General features: G+C 42.4%; 1 protein-coding gene across 2 annotated transcripts in view; it reads right to left on the bottom strand.

Annotated features, from left to right (window-relative positions):
* LOC135900045 (protein FAN-like) overlaps nucleotides 1-19,361 on the bottom strand; it is a 119,845-nt gene that overhangs the window by 18,822 nt on the left and 81,662 nt on the right. For both annotated transcript variants that reach the window (XR_010563775.1, XM_065429466.1), the window contains exons 24-27: nucleotides 18,178-18,245; nucleotides 9,457-9,521; nucleotides 5,084-5,145; nucleotides 3,700-3,761 (exon numbers count right to left, since the gene is read on the bottom strand). Coding sequence is in view for 1 of the 2 variants with exons in the window: in XM_065429466.1 (XP_065285538.1) it covers nucleotides 3,700-3,761; nucleotides 5,084-5,145; nucleotides 9,457-9,521; nucleotides 18,178-18,245 (257 nt within the window). In the remaining variant the exon portion in view is untranslated. The remainder of the gene's footprint in view (nucleotides 1-3,699; nucleotides 3,762-5,083; nucleotides 5,146-9,456; nucleotides 9,522-18,177; nucleotides 18,246-19,361) is intronic.

Below are 19,361 nucleotides of genomic sequence, written 5' to 3'. Positions count from 1 at the left end.
TTCTTGCGTGTCACATACATGGTGCCAGTAGCGCACAAATAGGCAGCGTGAACAATTCTGAAACACTGACTGCATGGAACCACCTCTGGAAATGCACCACGCAGCAAAAGAAGGGAAAAAACAAAGAAAAGAAAAAGAAATGAAGGTGAGGGATGTATTGAAAGGGGAGACAGCCTTGGTCCTTGGCTCCAATATGGCTGAAGGCAGGAGAGGAATACTGCTTGGGGGGTGCTGGTTGGGGCAACGGGAGAGGGCTTCTGCTGCAGGGAAAGTAGCGCTTTACAAGCTTATATTTCGGCGGCTACTACTAAACTTTTTTTAAGTATTCTTGTAGCAGAATGCCACCTGGACAATGCTCTGCAACTTCTAGTGTATAACCAAAACTTCCGATTGGGGGTCTATTAGGGGCCCTTTAACAACTGCAGTATATGAATGGGTCAATGAATGAAATAAACTTCCCAGTGACTGCCTAGTACCATAACCAGGGACAGCTGTTTGTTTCTTCCATGACATGTTAATTTTGAGCATAAGCAGCAGCAAACTGGCCCAAACTACTATTTTGCTTTGTAAGCCAAATTGGCGATTTCTGTGACAAAAACACGGCAGCTACTGGTCATTGATAGTATCAAAGATAAAGGGCCTATTCACACAAGGGAATAATCCACTTCCCGACTGCACGGGGGAGCACACCACGTGATTAGGACATCAGACCTTTGTCAGGCAGTGTGGCCCTATCATGATCCCCACTAAGGCATGAGACTGTCCTAAATCCACAAATGGTCGTTACGGCCAGGAAGGGATGAGCTCTCGGCCTTTGCAGGTGCATCTACTCGGCAGTGACGCTGCTGGCGGGGAATGGAGAGGAGTTTCACCGGAAACAATGTCATGGATAGTACAGTCGACTCCTATTAATTCGATCTTGATCGGACCGACGCAACTAGTCGAATTATCCGGCGGGTTGAATTAAACAAAAGGCAGAAAGAGTGCCGAAACACGACGTTCATTCACGTGGCAGTATTTGCTTTTAAAGTTAGCTTCGCCGCATACCTTGCAGTGAAGCATACCTAGCAAGAAACGGTGCCACTGTAAAAGGACATAACACATGTACAATTTACACAGTACGTGCACCAAGACGTCTAAGTTTACTGGCAGGCCTTCAAAGCCTTAGACCCCAGCTCTTTTGTTGGCTTGAAACATACCCTCTACTTTTTTTTTTTTTTTTCATTTTACCATCTCCCTTTTTGCTAGCTTTCTGAAAACACTGATGGTTTTTCACCGCTTCTTGGTGCACAGCACATGCATGCACATATAATTTAGGAACACATACTAGGCCCCGTTACCGGTCTCATATACAAGAGGATGTAAAACTGCGCGAGTTGGTATTGATTCATGGCAAATAAGCAACAGTGCACTGAAAACGATGACAAAGGAAGACAGACACAACACAAGCGCATTTAGTTTGTTTTTGGACCACGGAAATCGTTGATAGCTGAGCAGCACGCTAGTTTTGATTTTTGTTAATTTTTTTTAGTATTACCTGATCTAACCATGAATGCTTGTGATGTATTGTTCACTGCCTTGCAGGGGCGTGTGCAGTTCAAATGTAAAACAGCGCTTGTGTTGTGTCCACATCTTCCTTCATTTCGTTTTCAGTGCACTTTTGCTTATTTACCATGATATACCAGACAAGCATGGCCAACAAAACGAGAGCTCAAACCGCCACAGCAACGTCAGAAACAGCTCTGAATGGCTGCCAGTATGCTTATCAGGTGTCTAGGTGCCATTGCTGTGACCAGAGATGGCGTGTGCATGCCTATATAATTAAGAAGCACATACTACGCCCAGTGACAGAGCCCCTTTCTATTATTGGTGTGCTCACCAGTCAAGCTTATTTGGACCAGTCACCGTTATTTGGATCTCAAGATTGGCAAAGGCCAATCTTGAGATCCAAATAACGGAAGTTTGGGCCCATAGAAATGTGGACGTGAGCTGGGATATTTGGTCAGAATCGAATTTAACAAAAAATAAAATTAACCGGAGTCAAATTAACAGAAGTCTACTTACTATATTTCCCTGATCCTGGGGAGAAATCTCGTGCATAAATAGCCCTTTCATGAGACACCATGGGAATAGTCTCACTGCTACTATGAAGCACCATGAATAGAGATTACTATGACTTTTTCTAATTTTTGCAACGTCTGCACAACATGCAGCATGTCAAGTTAAACTTTACATTTAATACAAGACAAAAATCATGCAGATCTCGAGCACTGTAGGAAATCTGCAAGTGAAGCTCTGATGAGCCAACAAAACAAAATGGTGCATCACAAAAAAAATGCACAGTGGATTTTGGTCGTGAACATCCCATAACAGTCATCAGCCATAGTGGCGTACCTTGCAGAGCAAAGGTAAGTTTTATTCAGGGGCCATATTCTTGAGTGATTTCAGTGATAGTACTATCACCTTGGCAAAATTTCGTGTGATTCAGTACTGGATGTCTTGAAGTAGATGGCGGATAGCGTTTCTGCCACTGTGTGGAGATAGCGAGCTTCACACAGTGCCAGAAATGCTGTAAGCCATATACGTTGACATGTCCAGTGCAGAGTCATGTGAAAGTATGTTTGCTGCAATAATAATAATAATAATATCTGGGGTTTTACGTGCCAAAACCACTTTCTGATTATGAGGCACGCTGTAGTGGAGGACTCCGGAAATTTTGACCACCTGGGGTTCTTTAACGTGCGCCTAAATCTAAGCACACGGGCGTTTTCGCATTTCGCCCCCATCGAAATGCGGCCGCCGTGGCCGGGTTTGCTGCAATAACCACTATGTCATTGCACTGATGGTGTTTCTATGTTGTTTCTACCTAAAAGACTTGGTTTATATTTGGAAAGATTGGATGCGCTTTGTAGACGATCACAAGGAAGAAGATGGAACAGGCGCAATTACGAGACAGAGAAGATGAGACAGGCGCAAGTTTTGCGCCTGCCTCGTCTTCTTCCTTGTGATCGTCTACAAAGTGCATTGCGCCTGTCCCGTCTTCTTCCTTGTGATTGTCTACAAAGCGCATCCAATCTTTCCAAATACAATGAACCAACTTGCCCAACAACGCATTCTGCTAAACTTGGTTTATAGTTGATTTGTTACATCATATTAGCATTTATGTGCATTTGTTTTCACAATTTTGTTCTTAGTATGTACTTTTTTTTAAGCTTTGCATTTTTTGACAGAATAGTGATTACAGTGAACACACTGCCTTGATCCTTTAAGCACTTGTTCTCATGCACGGCATGTATCAGACAAAGCTATTGATAGCCTGATGTCTCATTCTTTTCAATGCCATTTGTTGGTTCCTGCCTTTTCTAATTCAGTAATTTGTCTTGATTTGTGAAGTGATGGTTTATCAGTGGTCAGACTTTTTTGGTTTATCATTCTTTATTGTCCATGGTGTTTTGATATGTGCTTTCTTCCCTCTGTTTGGCATTTCTAAAAATAAAGTTCGATGGTGTGCTATTCCTTGCCATTAGTGTTACTTGTTTATATGTCTTTGTTCATTTCCTTGTTGTAATGAATCAACTAGTCCAAAACAGTCTTAGTTCCAAATATGTATGCTGATAAATATGCTGCAAGGAGGCACCAAGATAAAAACAGCAAATATGTGTATCTGTCAGCGGTACAGCACTAGTCGGTAGCACTCACCTTTGCTGTGGAGTCCCAGGATGCAGTGGCCAGCACTCCATTTCTCCACGATAGGTCAGACACTGTGAGTAAAATGAGAAGAAAGTGTCATTGCAGCAGTTACCAGTTCAAACAGCACATAGCAAAAATCTTATAAGCTTGTTTTCTGGTGCCTCATGAATCTGGCAGATGAGACAATGCACAAATCTAGCTATTTAAAATGGCATACATAGTCACTAGGTACTGTCTGCTACTACCCTCTTAAACCTAGACATGCAGGAGGCATTCAATAAGAAAATGGCCCAGACAACCAGCTACTATTCCCACATTTTCCCACCCACAGACGATATCCAATGGCACAGTGTGTCATTTCTATGTGACCATAGTAGCATACAATGAAAACATGCACTGTAATTACGCAGTAGTGACACCTGGCCACAGTCGGTCATTTGTGTTGAGCAGAGACAGCAAACATAGAAGTGCTTTAAGCATGAATATGATCCAATAATAAGAGAAACAAATGGAAGATAAACTAAACATTACTTAACGAAGTTATTCTGAACTTGCAACATGCAATCAAGTGACATTGTAGAGATTCACAGTGTGACTATCTTTCATGGTTACCAACATGCTGTGAGAAAGCTAACAAAGCATGCATGTAAAATTGTGAATGCAGGATAACACTACACTTAATGCCTTGTGGAGTGGTAGGCAAACAAGCCCATGCAGTAACTAGTATAGTTAGTGTCCGCAGTGTATGATGGTAATCTCAGTAATAGCGAATTCGACAAATCGCACCAGTACGCACTGGGGCGCCCCAATGCGCCCTTTTATCCAATCATGCTCGTGCCAGGGTGCCCCAGTGCACATTGGTGTGATTTGCCGAATTCGCTATAAAATAAATGTTTGGGCAAGCTGCCTGCGATGATCAATTGTCTTGGCATTGTACACAGAGCTATACAAGCTGTGTGTAAGGTTTTTCTTGTGTCTGTTTTGCTGCCTAGCTTAAATGATGACAGTGTCAACAAAGCAACCATGGCCATCTAAGCTTCTTCTCGTTTGAAAAACATTAAAAACACAGACTCTTTGTGGCAGAGCAATGACAAGGTCATGCATTCAGTGGTTATTTTTGTGCAATAATGGGCACTTGTACCAAGAACAGTCACACAGCAGTCAGATGGGCACAGTAATAACACCTCAACTCGCATGTTTATAAATTCAGCAACCATGGCAAAATATGTATTTGCAGTATAATGACATATGGCTCAGTGTTGCGAGTTAATGCTGTAGCAAATAAATTTCAGTACCCCTTCAACTTCATTACAGGGAAGTTTAATCGTATTTGTCATATCTTGATGGAAATATAAACAAGTTACAAAGAGCTCCACCAGGAAAGCAAACTTGCCTGCATCTTCGTGAGCCATAGTTGATTCAGTGACCCGGCCATATTCCATGTTGTAAACATACCTGTAAACAAAACATGGCTTGTCTTGTGGAGCTAAAGCTATCACAGGAAGTGAGAGGCTTCGGTTAATGAAGTGTGATTAATAAAAGAGCATGTTAGTTTACCATTACGTGAAAACAAATACCCAAGAAAGCGAAGGGAGCAACAGCCACAAAGCTTGATACATAGACCACTGCATGCAAAAAGTAGGAGCACATTCAGAACCCATTTCTCAAGCTTTCTGGCACTTCCACCTTATTATACACATGAGCACATTTTCTCTCAATGACTAAAACGTCTAAATCGCATACTATTCTCATTGGCTTCAATGACTTGGTTTTATTGGAACGCAAAAAATGATCATTTAACATTCATATTCATTAAAGCCTAGCTGACAGACTTTATCAGAAAACAATTTGTACTAAGCAAGAAATACTTCAAAGTGCTCTTGATTATATAAAATTTGACTTTCTATATTTTAATGTTGAGACTCTAGGGTGACTAACTATGAGTTGCTTGAAAGCTCATGTTCTACAACACTGAATTAATCTGCTTAGTTGGTGCATAATGCTGTCATGAACATTTGAGCAAGAGACTATCACTGACATCCAGCACAGTTTGAGTTTTGCTTAAGACCATCTGCTCTTTCCGTTAACTTGCTACAATCCCCCATCACTTTTCTCATTTGCAGTTTTCGCGTTTCAGTCCTTGAACTGTGAGACACTAGTCTAATATTTTTGTCTATATACTATTATGTATTTATGTACTATTGTTCTTAAATAAATAGGTTTTTACATATGGCTACTGACCAAATTCTTAAGACCAAGCAGGGCCTCTGGCAGTAGCAAAAATGAGAAAATCTTATGATTGATAAGATCATTGTACTACCTGGTCATGGAGAAGAATACCACTGTGCCAATACTATATATGGCCTCCCTTACTGGGCAATGTGGCAGAGCTTAGCAAGGTGATGGGCAGAGAGCAGCAGGCATTGCTCTACACTGACACAATATTACAGGACCCTAAGTTGAAAATTACCTTGCAACAACAAAGGTCCATATCTTTTTTTCTGTTGAAAATTTACTTATGGGGTTCAATGCCCTGAGCTGCACAGTGGGCTATGAGAGATGTTGTAGTCTAAGGAGCCAGATTATATTTTGACCACTTGGGTCGGGATAATGTAAAACTATTTCAGTCTATCTTTATTCCAAATCCAGTATTAGCCTTCCGTGATAGGTCAAAATGGCTTGGGAACTGCCCACACGGGCCGGGCCCGAGCTATTTTGACCTCTCATAGAGAACGGCGGATTTGTAATAAAAACAGATTGGAATAGTTTCACAGTATCCTGGCCTTGGTGCTGTTTAATGCACACCCAAAGCATGTCTTTGCATTCTGCCTCTATCCTAATGTGGATGCTGCAGCCAGAAATCAAGCTTGTGACCTGGTGTGTGGCAGAAATTACTTTCTCTCTCTTCTCTCTCTTTTGTGCTCTTTGCTAGCAATCTATGATGGAAATATGATGTGAGAACTTAGGATTGTTTTTTCTACTTGGTGTTAAATGCTCACTCAGTCTGCATAGCACACAGCAACCCCCCCCCCCCCCTTTTTTTCTCCAGACACAAATCCTACTGCTACAGGGCTCACTAATATCGCTACAAATGATGAACTCTGCCATGAGTTATTTTTTCAGAAGCAGCAGCAGAGACTCTACTGCAAGAGTCTGTAGTTCTTAAGAAGCATGCACACTTCTTCATTGGAAGTTGGCTGATGATGAAACTCCATGCTAAACAGCAATATACTATAAATATTGCAAATGACAGTGTAAACTTTTAAAACAGTGTCACATACAACTGGCCAAAGAGCTTTATAAAACTCAGAACTATGTAAGTGTAGTCAGATACAACATACTTTGGGTCAGGTGCAAGAGATGCAAGAGAAAAATGAGCTTAACTTCTTCAGTCAGGCCCATACATGACACCACAATGTCTGATCATTGCTGCCAGTGCTACATGTATTACATGTCACTTTAATGTTATCAGGGTGTCAAAACCGAAAAAAATGCAAGTTTGGTTCAGGTTCGAGTTCAACATGCTCCGATTTTTTTCTGGTTCAGTTCCAGCTTGAAGAAATAAAAATGTATTATGGTTCGCAACCCGATTTGCAACAGTGAACCGCTTCAGCGCAATCCATTTTATCCTGCCTCATGGCAACATGCAAAATAGTACTATCGACTTGTCTGCATGGCGCATGCTCGCGTTTCATCAGGAGGCAGAAAGTTACAAATTAATTACGCAGATACAGGGAAATATTAATGTACATATTAAAGACAGATGTAATTAGTGAGAATCCCTGTGTCAACGTAAGGCCTGCATAGCTTCTACACTCGTTACTTTAACAGCAGTAGAGTCAGTTAATCCTCGTTTTGCTTCTGGCTATTACTACAGGACTGGTGGTGAGCGAAATGTGGCATGTGATGTCGAAGACAGCGGGAATTCACAGTGTATTACATAAATTGCAACCTCAGACTTCTAGTCTGTAGTGTAGCTAAGGAAGAAGCCAGCATTTGACATTTCACTCAGTTTTCTGCTTTCCTAGAAGCAGGTGAGGACATTGATGCTTCTGAACAATGAACAAGGACGATCTGTGTTGAACTCGTGGAGTAAGACATTTAGGAGGTGAAACTCCCGTCAGCGCAAGCGAGCGCGGGCGACCAGATAAGGTCACAATTGTTGTATGCGCCGACAGGGCCGTATACAGTGGCGGCGCCATGCGGCGCGTCGTAGAAGCCGCAGTGAAAAAAAGAAAAAAATGCAGCGCCCGGGCAGGCAGCTCCGGCGCGCTCTCAACGGCGGTAATTTTTTTTCAGGCTGCCAGCACGATAACGGCTCCGCGGGCTTGTGACCTTTTCTGGTCGCCGCAAACAGCTGGGTTTCCACTCCTAAATGTCTCTTGCTCCGTGGTTGAACCATATCTTTCTTGGGTATCTGCATGTGCTCGTAGCCTTGCACTGGCTAAGGGTAGACAACAAAGTCAAAAGCACACACATTGTGCCCCATGAATAATTCCCACAACTTGAAAAGCATTGTACTCTGCTTGGCTGAGCACCAAATGTGCTTTGAACCATGGCATGTAGCAAAAGCAAATTTCACGTGCCGTTCACAGTTGCGGTTACTGCTCACTGACGAGGTAACGGCATTCATTAGCGATCACGGTGTTATGGTTTCAACAAGCCATGCAGCTGAACTCCTTGATATCCCTCCTCGAGGACATCGTCCTTTCCGCTCTTTGTGCTTATCTTGTTTATCTATTTTTAGTAACAAGTTGACTTAACGGCGGAATTGAGAGCATCACCCAAAATGTTGATTCCGTGGATCCCCTGAAACAACTTTTAGGCCGTGGAACACGACTGGCATGGCCGACTTCAGGATTACCATCTACTGACGTCTCTGCTGATGTGGCCACAATTACCAGCACATAGCCCATCGTCTATCCCCACTCTCGCACACAACGCAACCCGTGAGTCGTAATTCACCAGTAGGGTGCGCCGATTGAAGGAATAGTTATTCGAACAACCATGCAAACTATTGAGCACCTGGTTGTTGCCTTATATGCTTCAACCCTCTCGTGCCGAACCAGTAACCATTACTTTTTTTCATGTTCAGGTTTGGTTTGGGTTTGAGTTCAGTCCCGCCCAAAATTGCGTTTCGGGCACTGTTTCCGGTTCGGGTTCTGTTCAATACCCTGGATGTTATTACATTGCACCTACTATATGGCACCATGGAGCTGTGTTTCTCTTGTTTTTCATTGATAATGTAAGGACTAGTACTTCTCTTGCACAGCTTAAAGTCAAGTTGGTACAGCAGTAACACAGAAAAAATAACACAATTCAGATAGATTGGAGAGAGTAGCCGCTTCACTGCTTGAGAAAGGCAAAGCTAATATACACAGAATTGTAGCACAAAACATGCGACATATTTAATAGACATTCACTTCTTTCAGAAAAACAGAGCTTGAGACATAATGTTCAGCAGACACTACTACAAAAGTGACAATTCACAAATACTCCTTTTTCATTTTTGACCAAACAATAACGTGCACACTGAAGTAGGGGCAGTATTAACAGCATAATATCAAGCACTACTATTGCTGTCTTTCAGTTTGTAGTAGGCAAACATAGAAAAAGAAGACTACATCAATCCAACAAATGGATGAATATCTTTCAATGGCCTAAAAAAATTAACTTCCTGTTCTGTTTGATGTTTATTTACTTTAATCATATACACACACTGCACTGAATCAACAAGACATTCTAGTTAAAAAGAAGGTTACTTACACATAATTATCCCACGATGCCACAACAACTGTTTTGTCATTGATTACGATGCACGAAGAGAGTGCCTGTAAGACATGAACAACAAGGCACTGGTTCCCAATATACAAATTATGCACTAACCTTGGAACACTCTAAATTATGCATTTTAACATTTAAGTACTTTAAGTGCACTTTGTACCTGCCACAGTAGCTTGGTGGCTATGGCGTTATGATGCTGAGTGCAAGATTGTGGGTTTAGATCCCGACCATGGCGGCTGTATTTCGATGGGGGAGGAATGCAGAAACGCACGAGTACCGTACCCATGTTCAAGAAGCCCAAGTGATCAAAATTAATTTGGAATCCCCCACTATGGTGTGCCTCCTAATTAGATAGTGGTTTTGGCACAAAAAACACCAGAATTTAATTAATTTAATGCACTTTTTAAGACTAATTGAATGCAATATATTCTGCTGTGTTCAATAAGACTTTGCCTGTCCATGCAAATGCTACATGTTTGCAACATTGCACTTTACGCAAGAAAAAAATATTCTTCATGTTAAAGGGCTACAAAGAACTGCAGTGAACCTCTGAAAAACCACTTCATTGTAAAAAAATAAATGGACAATATTATTGCAATTTTGTGAGGAAACATGACTCTACCGGCAGCGGGCCGGCAATGAAAAGTGTTTATATTGCCAAAAGATGCAGGTATGTGTTTTGTATGCCCTTTGACTTGCACTCTCAGACACATCCACATTTGCAACTAAATGGCACCATGTACAACTACATTGGCAGTTTCCTTACAAAGTTGGTTGATTAAAAAGAGAATTTCAGCCACTGATTACTCAATTTTCAATTTGTTGAGGTATGATGATGATGATTGGAATTTATTGGTACAAGGGCCAGGAGTGGCCAAAGAGTGCTAAGGCTATGATAAAGACTGCCATTGATAAATGAATAATGATCATCACAGCAAGAATGAAAGACGGCTGTATAGAGGCCTAAAAAATATTTGTTGGAAAGTGCGTAAATATATTCTTAATAAAGCTAGACAATGATACATGACATATGCTATGGAGAACTGACTATGAAAGAGTAATGTACAAAAATATGTTACTACAGGTGGCACTACTGCCTCACCACGGCCCTTAAAATGAAGGGCCCGAAGGCATGTGCTATAGAGGTCACTGCTATTGCAGCATCAGCCTCTTGTCAGAGGATGTGCCACGAATATCATGGGCTTATAACGCGAAATAAATCGACATCTTGTAAAAAATTTTAAACTGATTCATGATCAAAAATTGGTTCTGCTCCAAGAAACATTACCAGATCAAGGGAAATGTGGCATCGGTACGCTAGAGGGAAATGCTTTTTTTCGTTCAGCTTCTTTTTCCCAACACTCCACCAAGACGTGTAGGACAGTCAGTTTCTCACCACACTTAGTACAGAGGTGAGGTTCACTACCAGTCAGTAGGTAAGAATGAGTACTGTATGCATGTCCTATTCTCAGTCGACAGGACATGACATCAGTTTGTCGTGCTTTTGTTACCGAAGGCCAATTTCGTATGTGCTGCCTAATTAAAGGAAGTTTACTAGAGGTTGCCTGGCTGCCCAAATGTTGTTAAAAAGTGTGAGCAATGTAATTTGTGTGCCCATGTGAATGTTCTTGATTATGTCATATATGATCCCATCTGATCCCGATGCAGAACTTTTGCAGGCGTTCAATGCTGCTCTAAGCTCAGCAATGTTGAATGGACGGTTATCCAATCATTTCCTATGCATTTGCGGTCCAGTCTCTTGCATTCTTCTATTTATTTGTGTGTAAGGAATGTCTGTGTACAGTGTACAGAGCTAGATAGTACTGAAGATGTTTTCGAAGAGCATCTGCCTGGTCTTCCAACCTGTTTGCTTGATTATTTATCAAGGGCAGCGGATGCAGTTCCTGTCCCTTTAGCCTTCTGAGCACATTCCACACTTTAGTTTCCTGGGTATATGAATTTATTCCCGAAAGAAACTTCTCCCAGCTTGCTCTCCTAGCCTATTGTCGCGTGCGCCTACCCTGCAACCTAGACTGTTTAAACAGGACAAAATTTTCTGCAGTTGGGTATCGGCACAGAATGCTCCAGGCTTTGTTTTGCTTTTTTCCAAGCTTGTCTGCAGTCACTGTTCCACCAGGGAACTAGTCTTCCACGTGAACAACCTTTTGTTTGAGGGATTAACTTTTCTGCTGCGTCAATGATAAAAGCGGCAAAATATGATACAGCATGCTCTACACTGAAATTACTAATAAAATCTCGTTATATGTATGTGGATTCCTTAAACATTTCGAATTAGCTTCGGCTAGTTTCCAGTGAGGGACATGCGGAGGGAAGTCATGTTGGGTTACTAAGTTTAGCATTACCGGGAAGTGACCACTTCCGAATGGATTTTTAATTACACACCATTCTAAATTAGGGAAGATAGAAGCGGAGCCGATCAACAGGTCTACTGAGGAGAATGAATTATGGTTAACATTATAACACGTTGGTTCCTTCTTATTGAAGAGGCACGCACCGGACATTAAAAGGAAGTTTTCAAATGAGTCAACCTCTCGCGTCGTATCGAGAGTCTTTCCACATTGTGTTGAGCGCGTTAAAATCTTCCACGAGTACGTAAGGCTTGGGAAGCTGATCAATGAGGTTATAAATGCCTGCTTTTTGGAGATGATGGCTCGGGGGTATATAAATAGAACATACAGTGACCAATTTATTAACAAGAATGGCTTGAACTGACACTGCATCAAGTCGCGTCTGAAGGGCGACGTGTCGGCAAGCTACGGACTTGTTGGCTACTACTGCTACACCGCCGCAGGTGTTAACCTCATCACGGTCTTCTCAGAAGATGGCGTAATTTCGAATAAAATTAGTGTTCGTAGGTTTCAGATGTGTCTCTTGAACACACAGCAACTTTGGATTATGTTTGTGTAGGAGTTCTCCAATATTGTCGAGGTTATGAATGAGTCCCCTAACATTCCATTGTAGTATTTGTGTCTCCATAATAAAAAAAGTGTTTGTGCTGTGTGCTTAAGAAACGAAGATTGGCTCATGGGCCCTTTCCAGGTGCCGTGACATGAGGTTTGCCTTTTCTGGAGCAATCGCGAGAACCTTGCCACTCCTTAGGCGCTGGTGGCACCATCTGGCTGGTTATTGTGTCCATCGCCTCTTGCGAGCCACTGGACACACGCTCTTGCGAGCGCTGTGTTTGAAAGTGAAGGCCTTGTCTCGATAGCCCCTTCTGATGGGGCGGCAGAGCAATGCTAGCTGCACCCACCAAGGGGGCGGATGGTGTCACCAGCAGCTCACTGGGTGTGGGCCGCACAGTCGCCGGTAGCTGTTGGGTCGCTGCCCCTTGGTGTGTCACACCAGCAAAGCTATCTTTGGGCAGGTATGACACCCGCCTGTGTGCCTCCTTGAACGAGATATTTTCTTTTACTTTCACAGTGACAATTTCTTTTTCTTTTTTTCCATGATGGGCACAACTTCAAGTATGCGGCATGCTCGCTTGCCATCACAGTTCGCACAGTGTGGAGTGCTTTCGCAAGTTTCAGAGGTATGGTCACCGGCACTACATTTAGCACATGTCTGTCGGCCTCGGCAGTTCATATGTTCCAAACCCTCTTTGATGTCGGCCTCGGCAGTTCTGGGAAATGCTGAGGCCGACATCAAAGAGGGTTTGGAACATATGGTCTGACACGTAGCTTTATACAGCCTGTCTCAGTTGTCTTGGGCAGGATGCTTGAACCAAAAGTAAGTATTAGATGCTTAGTTTTGATCTCCTTGCCGTCATGCCTTAGCATAATTCGCTTAACATTTATCACAATTTGCTCGCTCCAGCCTTCCAACAATACAGCTTCTGTCAGCTCCATTAGGTCATCATCAGAAACAACTCTACGGCTGGTGTTCATAGTTCGGTGTGGGGATACTGTCACTGGCATTTCCCCAAATGAGACTAGATTAGGAGGCTTTTCGTGTTGTTTTGCATGGCGGAGTTCCAAAAGGAGATCTCCACTAGCCATCTTCGATGACTTGTAGCCTGCGCCAAGAACTTTGGTGAGACATTTCGACACGAGGAAAGGTCAAATCATTCTCATGGTCTTTTTAGGTTTGTTAGAATGGATGACATGGAATCGGGGGAAGTTTTTTCATCTGTTGCCAAAAAATTTTAAGACATATTCGGTGCGCCCTTGTTTCTGAGGGCAATCAGGGAGTGGGGGGGGGAAAGAGCTTGCTATTAGTAATACGGAGTTTTTGGCAGCAGTGCCAGCTGCCTACCATGGAGCCCAACAAGGGGCATAACAGGGTTTGTGTTTAAACAAGGCCTGTCAACGCCAGCTGTACATAGACACTATAACCGAATCTGTTATAACCAAGGTTGACTATCCCACACAAGGTTAACTCTTTCTGCCCGGAAGAATTGGAAGTAAGGGGAAGCCAGGAGAAGACAGAAAAGATGGAAAGCGAGAGAAAGACGAAGGTTGGAGGGAGAGAGAGACAGCAAAAGGCAACTACCGATTTCCCCCGGGTGGGTCAGTCTGGAGGTGCTGTCTATGTGAAGCTAAGGCCAAAGGGGTGTGTTGCCTCCGCCAAGGGGCTGTAAAGGTCCAGACCCCCGGCTTGCGCTCAACCCCCAGGATCCTCTTTTCCCCGGACATGGCTAAGCCACTCATGGTTAGACACGGGAGGGTCCAACCCTCGTGTGCTCGGGCATGTGGTCTCGCAACACATTAACAGCCTTCTAACACTGATACCCTGTGGGGAATTGTTGAGGTATACAGCTGGGCCTCAGATCACACTACATTCTAAACCAATGGTGCAGAAGACAAAGGCTAGGTAGTACATAGCAAAAGAGTATCACATCAGCTTACAAGAGTCGTTTGTTCATCAATATTTTTTTTCTCTTCAGTCCTTGTGTCAGGCAGTGTAGCATGCTTTACTGAAGAGGGCAGGTGAACAGAAACCCAGACCAACTCTTTCTGTGCCAAAGACAAGTCTCACTCATCCAGTAATTTCCTTAAATTTATTGAGTTCCAAAACAAGTGGCAGTTGTTTGATAATTTTGGTGTGAACTGTGCACTACTGGGTGGTACCAGCTTTACAGAAAACTTATTTCTTGTGGCAAGGTTGGCAGAAAAGCAAAAGAAGTCTTGCTCCTCTAGGTCCTAAAGATGGCTGCACGGAGAAAGGCCCAGACAGAGCAACGACAGCTGCCTTTTTCAATGCCAAAATCATTACGTTTTTGGACGGTTCTTCACTTCAAGTAAACAATTAGACATGGAAAGCTCTAGTGAATGGAGTTCAAAGCTTCACCTTAGCACTGGGGATTGAAAGGAAGAGTTATTGCGTGGACACAGCTTGGCAAAAATACTTTGCTGCTGGTGCCTCTGTGATATTTTTTTAAAGGGGCCCTGAACCACTTTTTATCAAAGCGGAGAAAGGCATTTGAAGTGAAAATAGGCTATTTCAGAAATACTTTGCCGCAAAAAGTACTTCAATGCGTTCAGCAGAAGTGGAGTTATTGGCAATCAAACACGGCCTCCGCTGTGCTCCCGTTCCTTCTTCAATGCCTTCCACTGCGAAGGCTACGACGCAGTGGGATGTGCCCACAACGCTCAGCCTTCTTAATGTTACCGTGGCACGAAACTCAAATTTCATTCTGGATGTTAACGCAGATGCCACGACTTCTGCCTTTGGTGCCTACGACACGCTAAACATACGCCAAATGCGGTTGTCCTCAGCGAGCCGCAGTGCGCTTAGCCGGTGGACTTATGGTGGCAGCCCGCAGCAACTGCAGTATCTACGCCATGTAGCCGATTACAGCATGATGTCAGCTATCGGCCAATAACAGCCATCTAAGGGAATGACAAAATAAAGCATTTGATGACGACGAAATAAAGCATCCAGGAGAGAGTGAGGACAGGGCCTTCTGTTGAAAAGAGAGTGTTTAAGAGAAAGGTGACTTTGTGATCTGTTTGCAAGCTCCATGCACCGTGTATGACAGCAAAACTTGGCTGAGATATTCGCAGCAGCATAGGCTACCCGCGGACTATGTTATTTCACCAAGCTTGTGAGGTGGTTCAGGGCCCCTTTAAACAGTCAGGAATGATGCATCACATGGAGGACAACAAATGTATGCTTGATTTTTGTTCTACGAAACGTTTAGCTTCACACAGACTCTTTCTACCATGCCTACCTGCAACTCAAAAACATTAAAAATTTGACAGTAAGAGACAACAGAAAATAACAAACGAACTGCTGATATAGCAATAATGAGAGTTGTTCACAACAAATGAGCCATAAAATGAAACCTGGAAAATTTGGCGACATTCTGATAAAAAAATGTAGGTGCAGAAAGGGCAATCACACAAATGATTAGTTGTGTAGAAACACCAGAAACTCAGGCTTCATACCTTAATTATGAAGCCAAAAGCTACCTAACAAAGCAAGAAAAGTGACAAGATTTTCGTGACAGTACTGCTTTAATTTTAGCACAAGATGACTGCCGAGACAGTTATGCTGTTATGCATGCATCAAGGAAGCTTAATTCTTCGAATGGAGCATGCATTTTAATGCTAACGATTTCAAGGTATGCTGGATCAACCAAGAACCTAAGTTAGTGCATCCTGCTCCCAAAAAATTTCGAGGAAACTTAAGCTTCACCTTTAAGAATGGAACGCAATAGTATTAAAAGATTCCCCAACTGCTTCTCATGCTTCCCGGCAACTACCCCTTATGTAAGTGTAATGTTTACTAGCAAACGCTGGTGGCGAACGCTATGCACGAAGGCGAGCTTTCTGGCAGAACCGCGGCCTCCTGCATGGGCTGATCCCATATGTAGTGCACAGCCGCGAAAAAAAAGAAAATTCCATCATTTTCAGATTTCTGTTATTGTTTCGCACTCTTCCTATTAAATTCTGAGAAGATTCAACATAAAAGACACACGATGTCGGTGTTTTGTTTCATGACATTTGTTTGTGGGCTGTCTTTCAAAAAATTCTGAGGAATAACTTTGTCAAGAATGTAAGACAATGTATGAAAAACTTTAGCGATAGAATAGTGTGGCAATATAACCCGCATATATTGCATGTCATATAGCAAGGTGTGGCACATACGTATACTCAAATATACTACATGGGAATTTTTACTCACGGACAACTCTACCGACACCGAATTTTCTGCAACACAGAGCCCTTAATGCTATCGCGTTAAAGCCACCCCACCACCAAACTTACGGAAGTTATATGTGAAAAAAGGTGACCTGTAGCAGTTCCCTTGCCCCATAGCAATTCGCTCTTATGAGGATTGTGTAAGTAATGATTCAGTGCTACAATATACCTAGCTGTTTCCTGTTGAGGTGCCTAGCATCAGGACGTTTTATGTTAAACAGAATGCTATAATGAAGTGTTTCTACTTTTTTGCTAACGGATGCGCTTGGACAAGGTGGTTGTACATGAGTGCAAGGAAAACGAAGCAATCATAACACTACAAGGCTACAAGTTTGTTGCAGTCAGTGCTGAGGTGTCTATATCGTCTGTCTTAATTTTAATGCACTGTTTCCCTCCCAGGCACACGAACCTTTTTAATTCAGTGTTCTATATGTTGAATGACACTGATAAATTTCCAGATAACCAGGAGGAAGCTACAACTGAGCATAAAATTGCAGTACTTAAAATGGTTATTACACATGAAGAAAACCACCAAGAGTATGAAATTTCAACATGAGGCCATTTATGGTCATTGTAGATAAGGAGTAGAGCATAAATGGCCACTATATGCCAAGGGATTTTTCTGGAGCAATGGAAACTGTTTGTAGAGTGCAATACCTGTGAAGTCACATTAATGACCAGTGAAGTCCCTCAATGGGTTCATGTACTCACCACTTTTGTTTCACCTGTCAACACTACTCTCCCTAACAGAGCATATCAGTGACACTTTGAGCTGAACTGCCTAAACATCAGCGGTTAAACAAATTAGTACTTTGGAAATCCACAAGATGTAGCAGGATTCACGAATAGGAAAGTTGGCATCTATGTGTAGTAGCTGTGAAGATACAAAGGAAACTCATACAGGCTCCCCAGAGAGAGAGTGTGAATTGGCAACTCTCCACACCATTTAAGCTAGCTTCCTAATAAGCTGTTTGTAGAGTGCCATGGAAAAGTGGTAGTGCATGGTAAGATCATCCAACTAGGACACATTTTTCTTCAATTGCAAAAATTTCTTTCTGAGGAAACCACATAGCTTTCATATACATATAGGTGCATGCTAATTTCAGGTGGATGATGTTAACTTTCACTCCAGCAACTGAAATAACATTTTCAAATCGGATGCCTTTTGCAAGCATCTAATATGGTTCTTGAAGCACACACAAGTTTCATTTTCGACATAACCCTGGTTTTTGTAACTGATACAAATTCAAGCTCACCTTATGCATGAGCACTTGAAATTATGGTTGCTATGACAAAAAAGTGCTGCAAATTTTGATCTTCTTCAGATGGAAAAATAAACACGCCGCCAAGATGCCACCCCTCAGCAACAGACACTACTGAAAAAAGCGAACACAGCATTCCCTTTCTTCAGCAATCACTTGGCTTTTTTTGCTTTACTTACCAAATCTTAATTTAAATGTTTCCATGATGAAACATTCTGACCATGACAACTAGGCATAGCTGTAGAGTACTCAGAGTATAGGTAACACAAAGTCCTCACCATATGGGATACACTTGCACTCCTTAGCTGCTGCTTTTGCTCAAGAGAGTACAGCTTAAGAAGGCTGTCTGAAATTAACCAGAAAAAGAAGGCAGAATACTATTATGGCTTACTGCAAGAGCTTAAAACATCTGACCACCAAAGGCCTTCACCTATTATGCACAACATTCAAACAAGATAAAGTGACACTTTTAATGCACTTTATTTTAAGAAAGAAAGTGATTACCTAAAGAGTACGTAAAAAAGCAGCAGTTAAAAACACGCACCAAAGAGAGAAATAAACAGAAAAATTGTACTCTGCACACAAGCTAGGAGAAAACAACACAGTAATCCCACAAAAAATAAACTGTAATGATTCCAAGTAAACCACTGTACCATAATAATTTCACTGTCTGCTATGACACATCAAAATACTGACTACTAACAAGAACAACACAATAGCACTAGTGCTTATTCTCAAAGCTTATGAGGAAACCACACACTGCAATTCTTTATGTATGTGTGTGCTGTGAACATTTTCAAGGTTTGGGCAAGTCAACTTTCATAGCACAACAAATAGAACACCTTTCTCTTTACCACAGTTTGTGCAGTGTGCATTTGAGACTTGTACAAGACAGTGGGTGTGGCAAGTAGTCTCCATTTTCATTCAGTGCAAAGTGGTGATGAGACAGATGCTGTACAAACTATCTGCGAATAGAATGAAAAGTGCTTCAACTGCAGCCCGCATGCTAACATTAAACTTAAAGACTATGTTGTGATGAATGATTATGTTGCCAGCTTGTTCACTCACAACTAATTCCGAGAAGTTCTGGAGAGTGAAAAGCATGCTTATTTGGATGAAGATATGCATTCCACTGCAACCACTGCTGAAATGCAAAAGACACAAGGCCCTCACTATTTGAGAGCAGTTTTGTGCGAGTCCTCCCGAGTGGCTGTGAACACTCATGTGTAATACCATATAGCCGACGATAGGTCAAAAATGAATTCACAAATACTTTTTAAAAGGGACACGTATGCACGCACTAATGGATTAGACCTCCTCTGACTCTCCCTTCCCTTTCTTGCTATGCACACCCCTACCTTTGCTTAGCTCAGGTGCTGCAGCGGTGCAGCCCTTCTGATCTTGAGGGCACTGTTTGTGAGGTACAAAAGATACCCATGTCTATGAAGGGGAATAACCTGGC

This window comes from Dermacentor albipictus, chromosome 1 (assembly GCF_038994185.2).
Source record: "Dermacentor albipictus isolate Rhodes 1998 colony chromosome 1, USDA_Dalb.pri_finalv2, whole genome shotgun sequence".
In the NCBI taxonomy this organism is placed as follows: Eukaryota; Metazoa; Arthropoda; class Arachnida; order Ixodida; family Ixodidae; genus Dermacentor; species Dermacentor albipictus.
The sequence above is the reverse complement of the archived record's forward strand: the minus strand, read 5'-3'. Positions and strand labels throughout refer to the sequence as shown.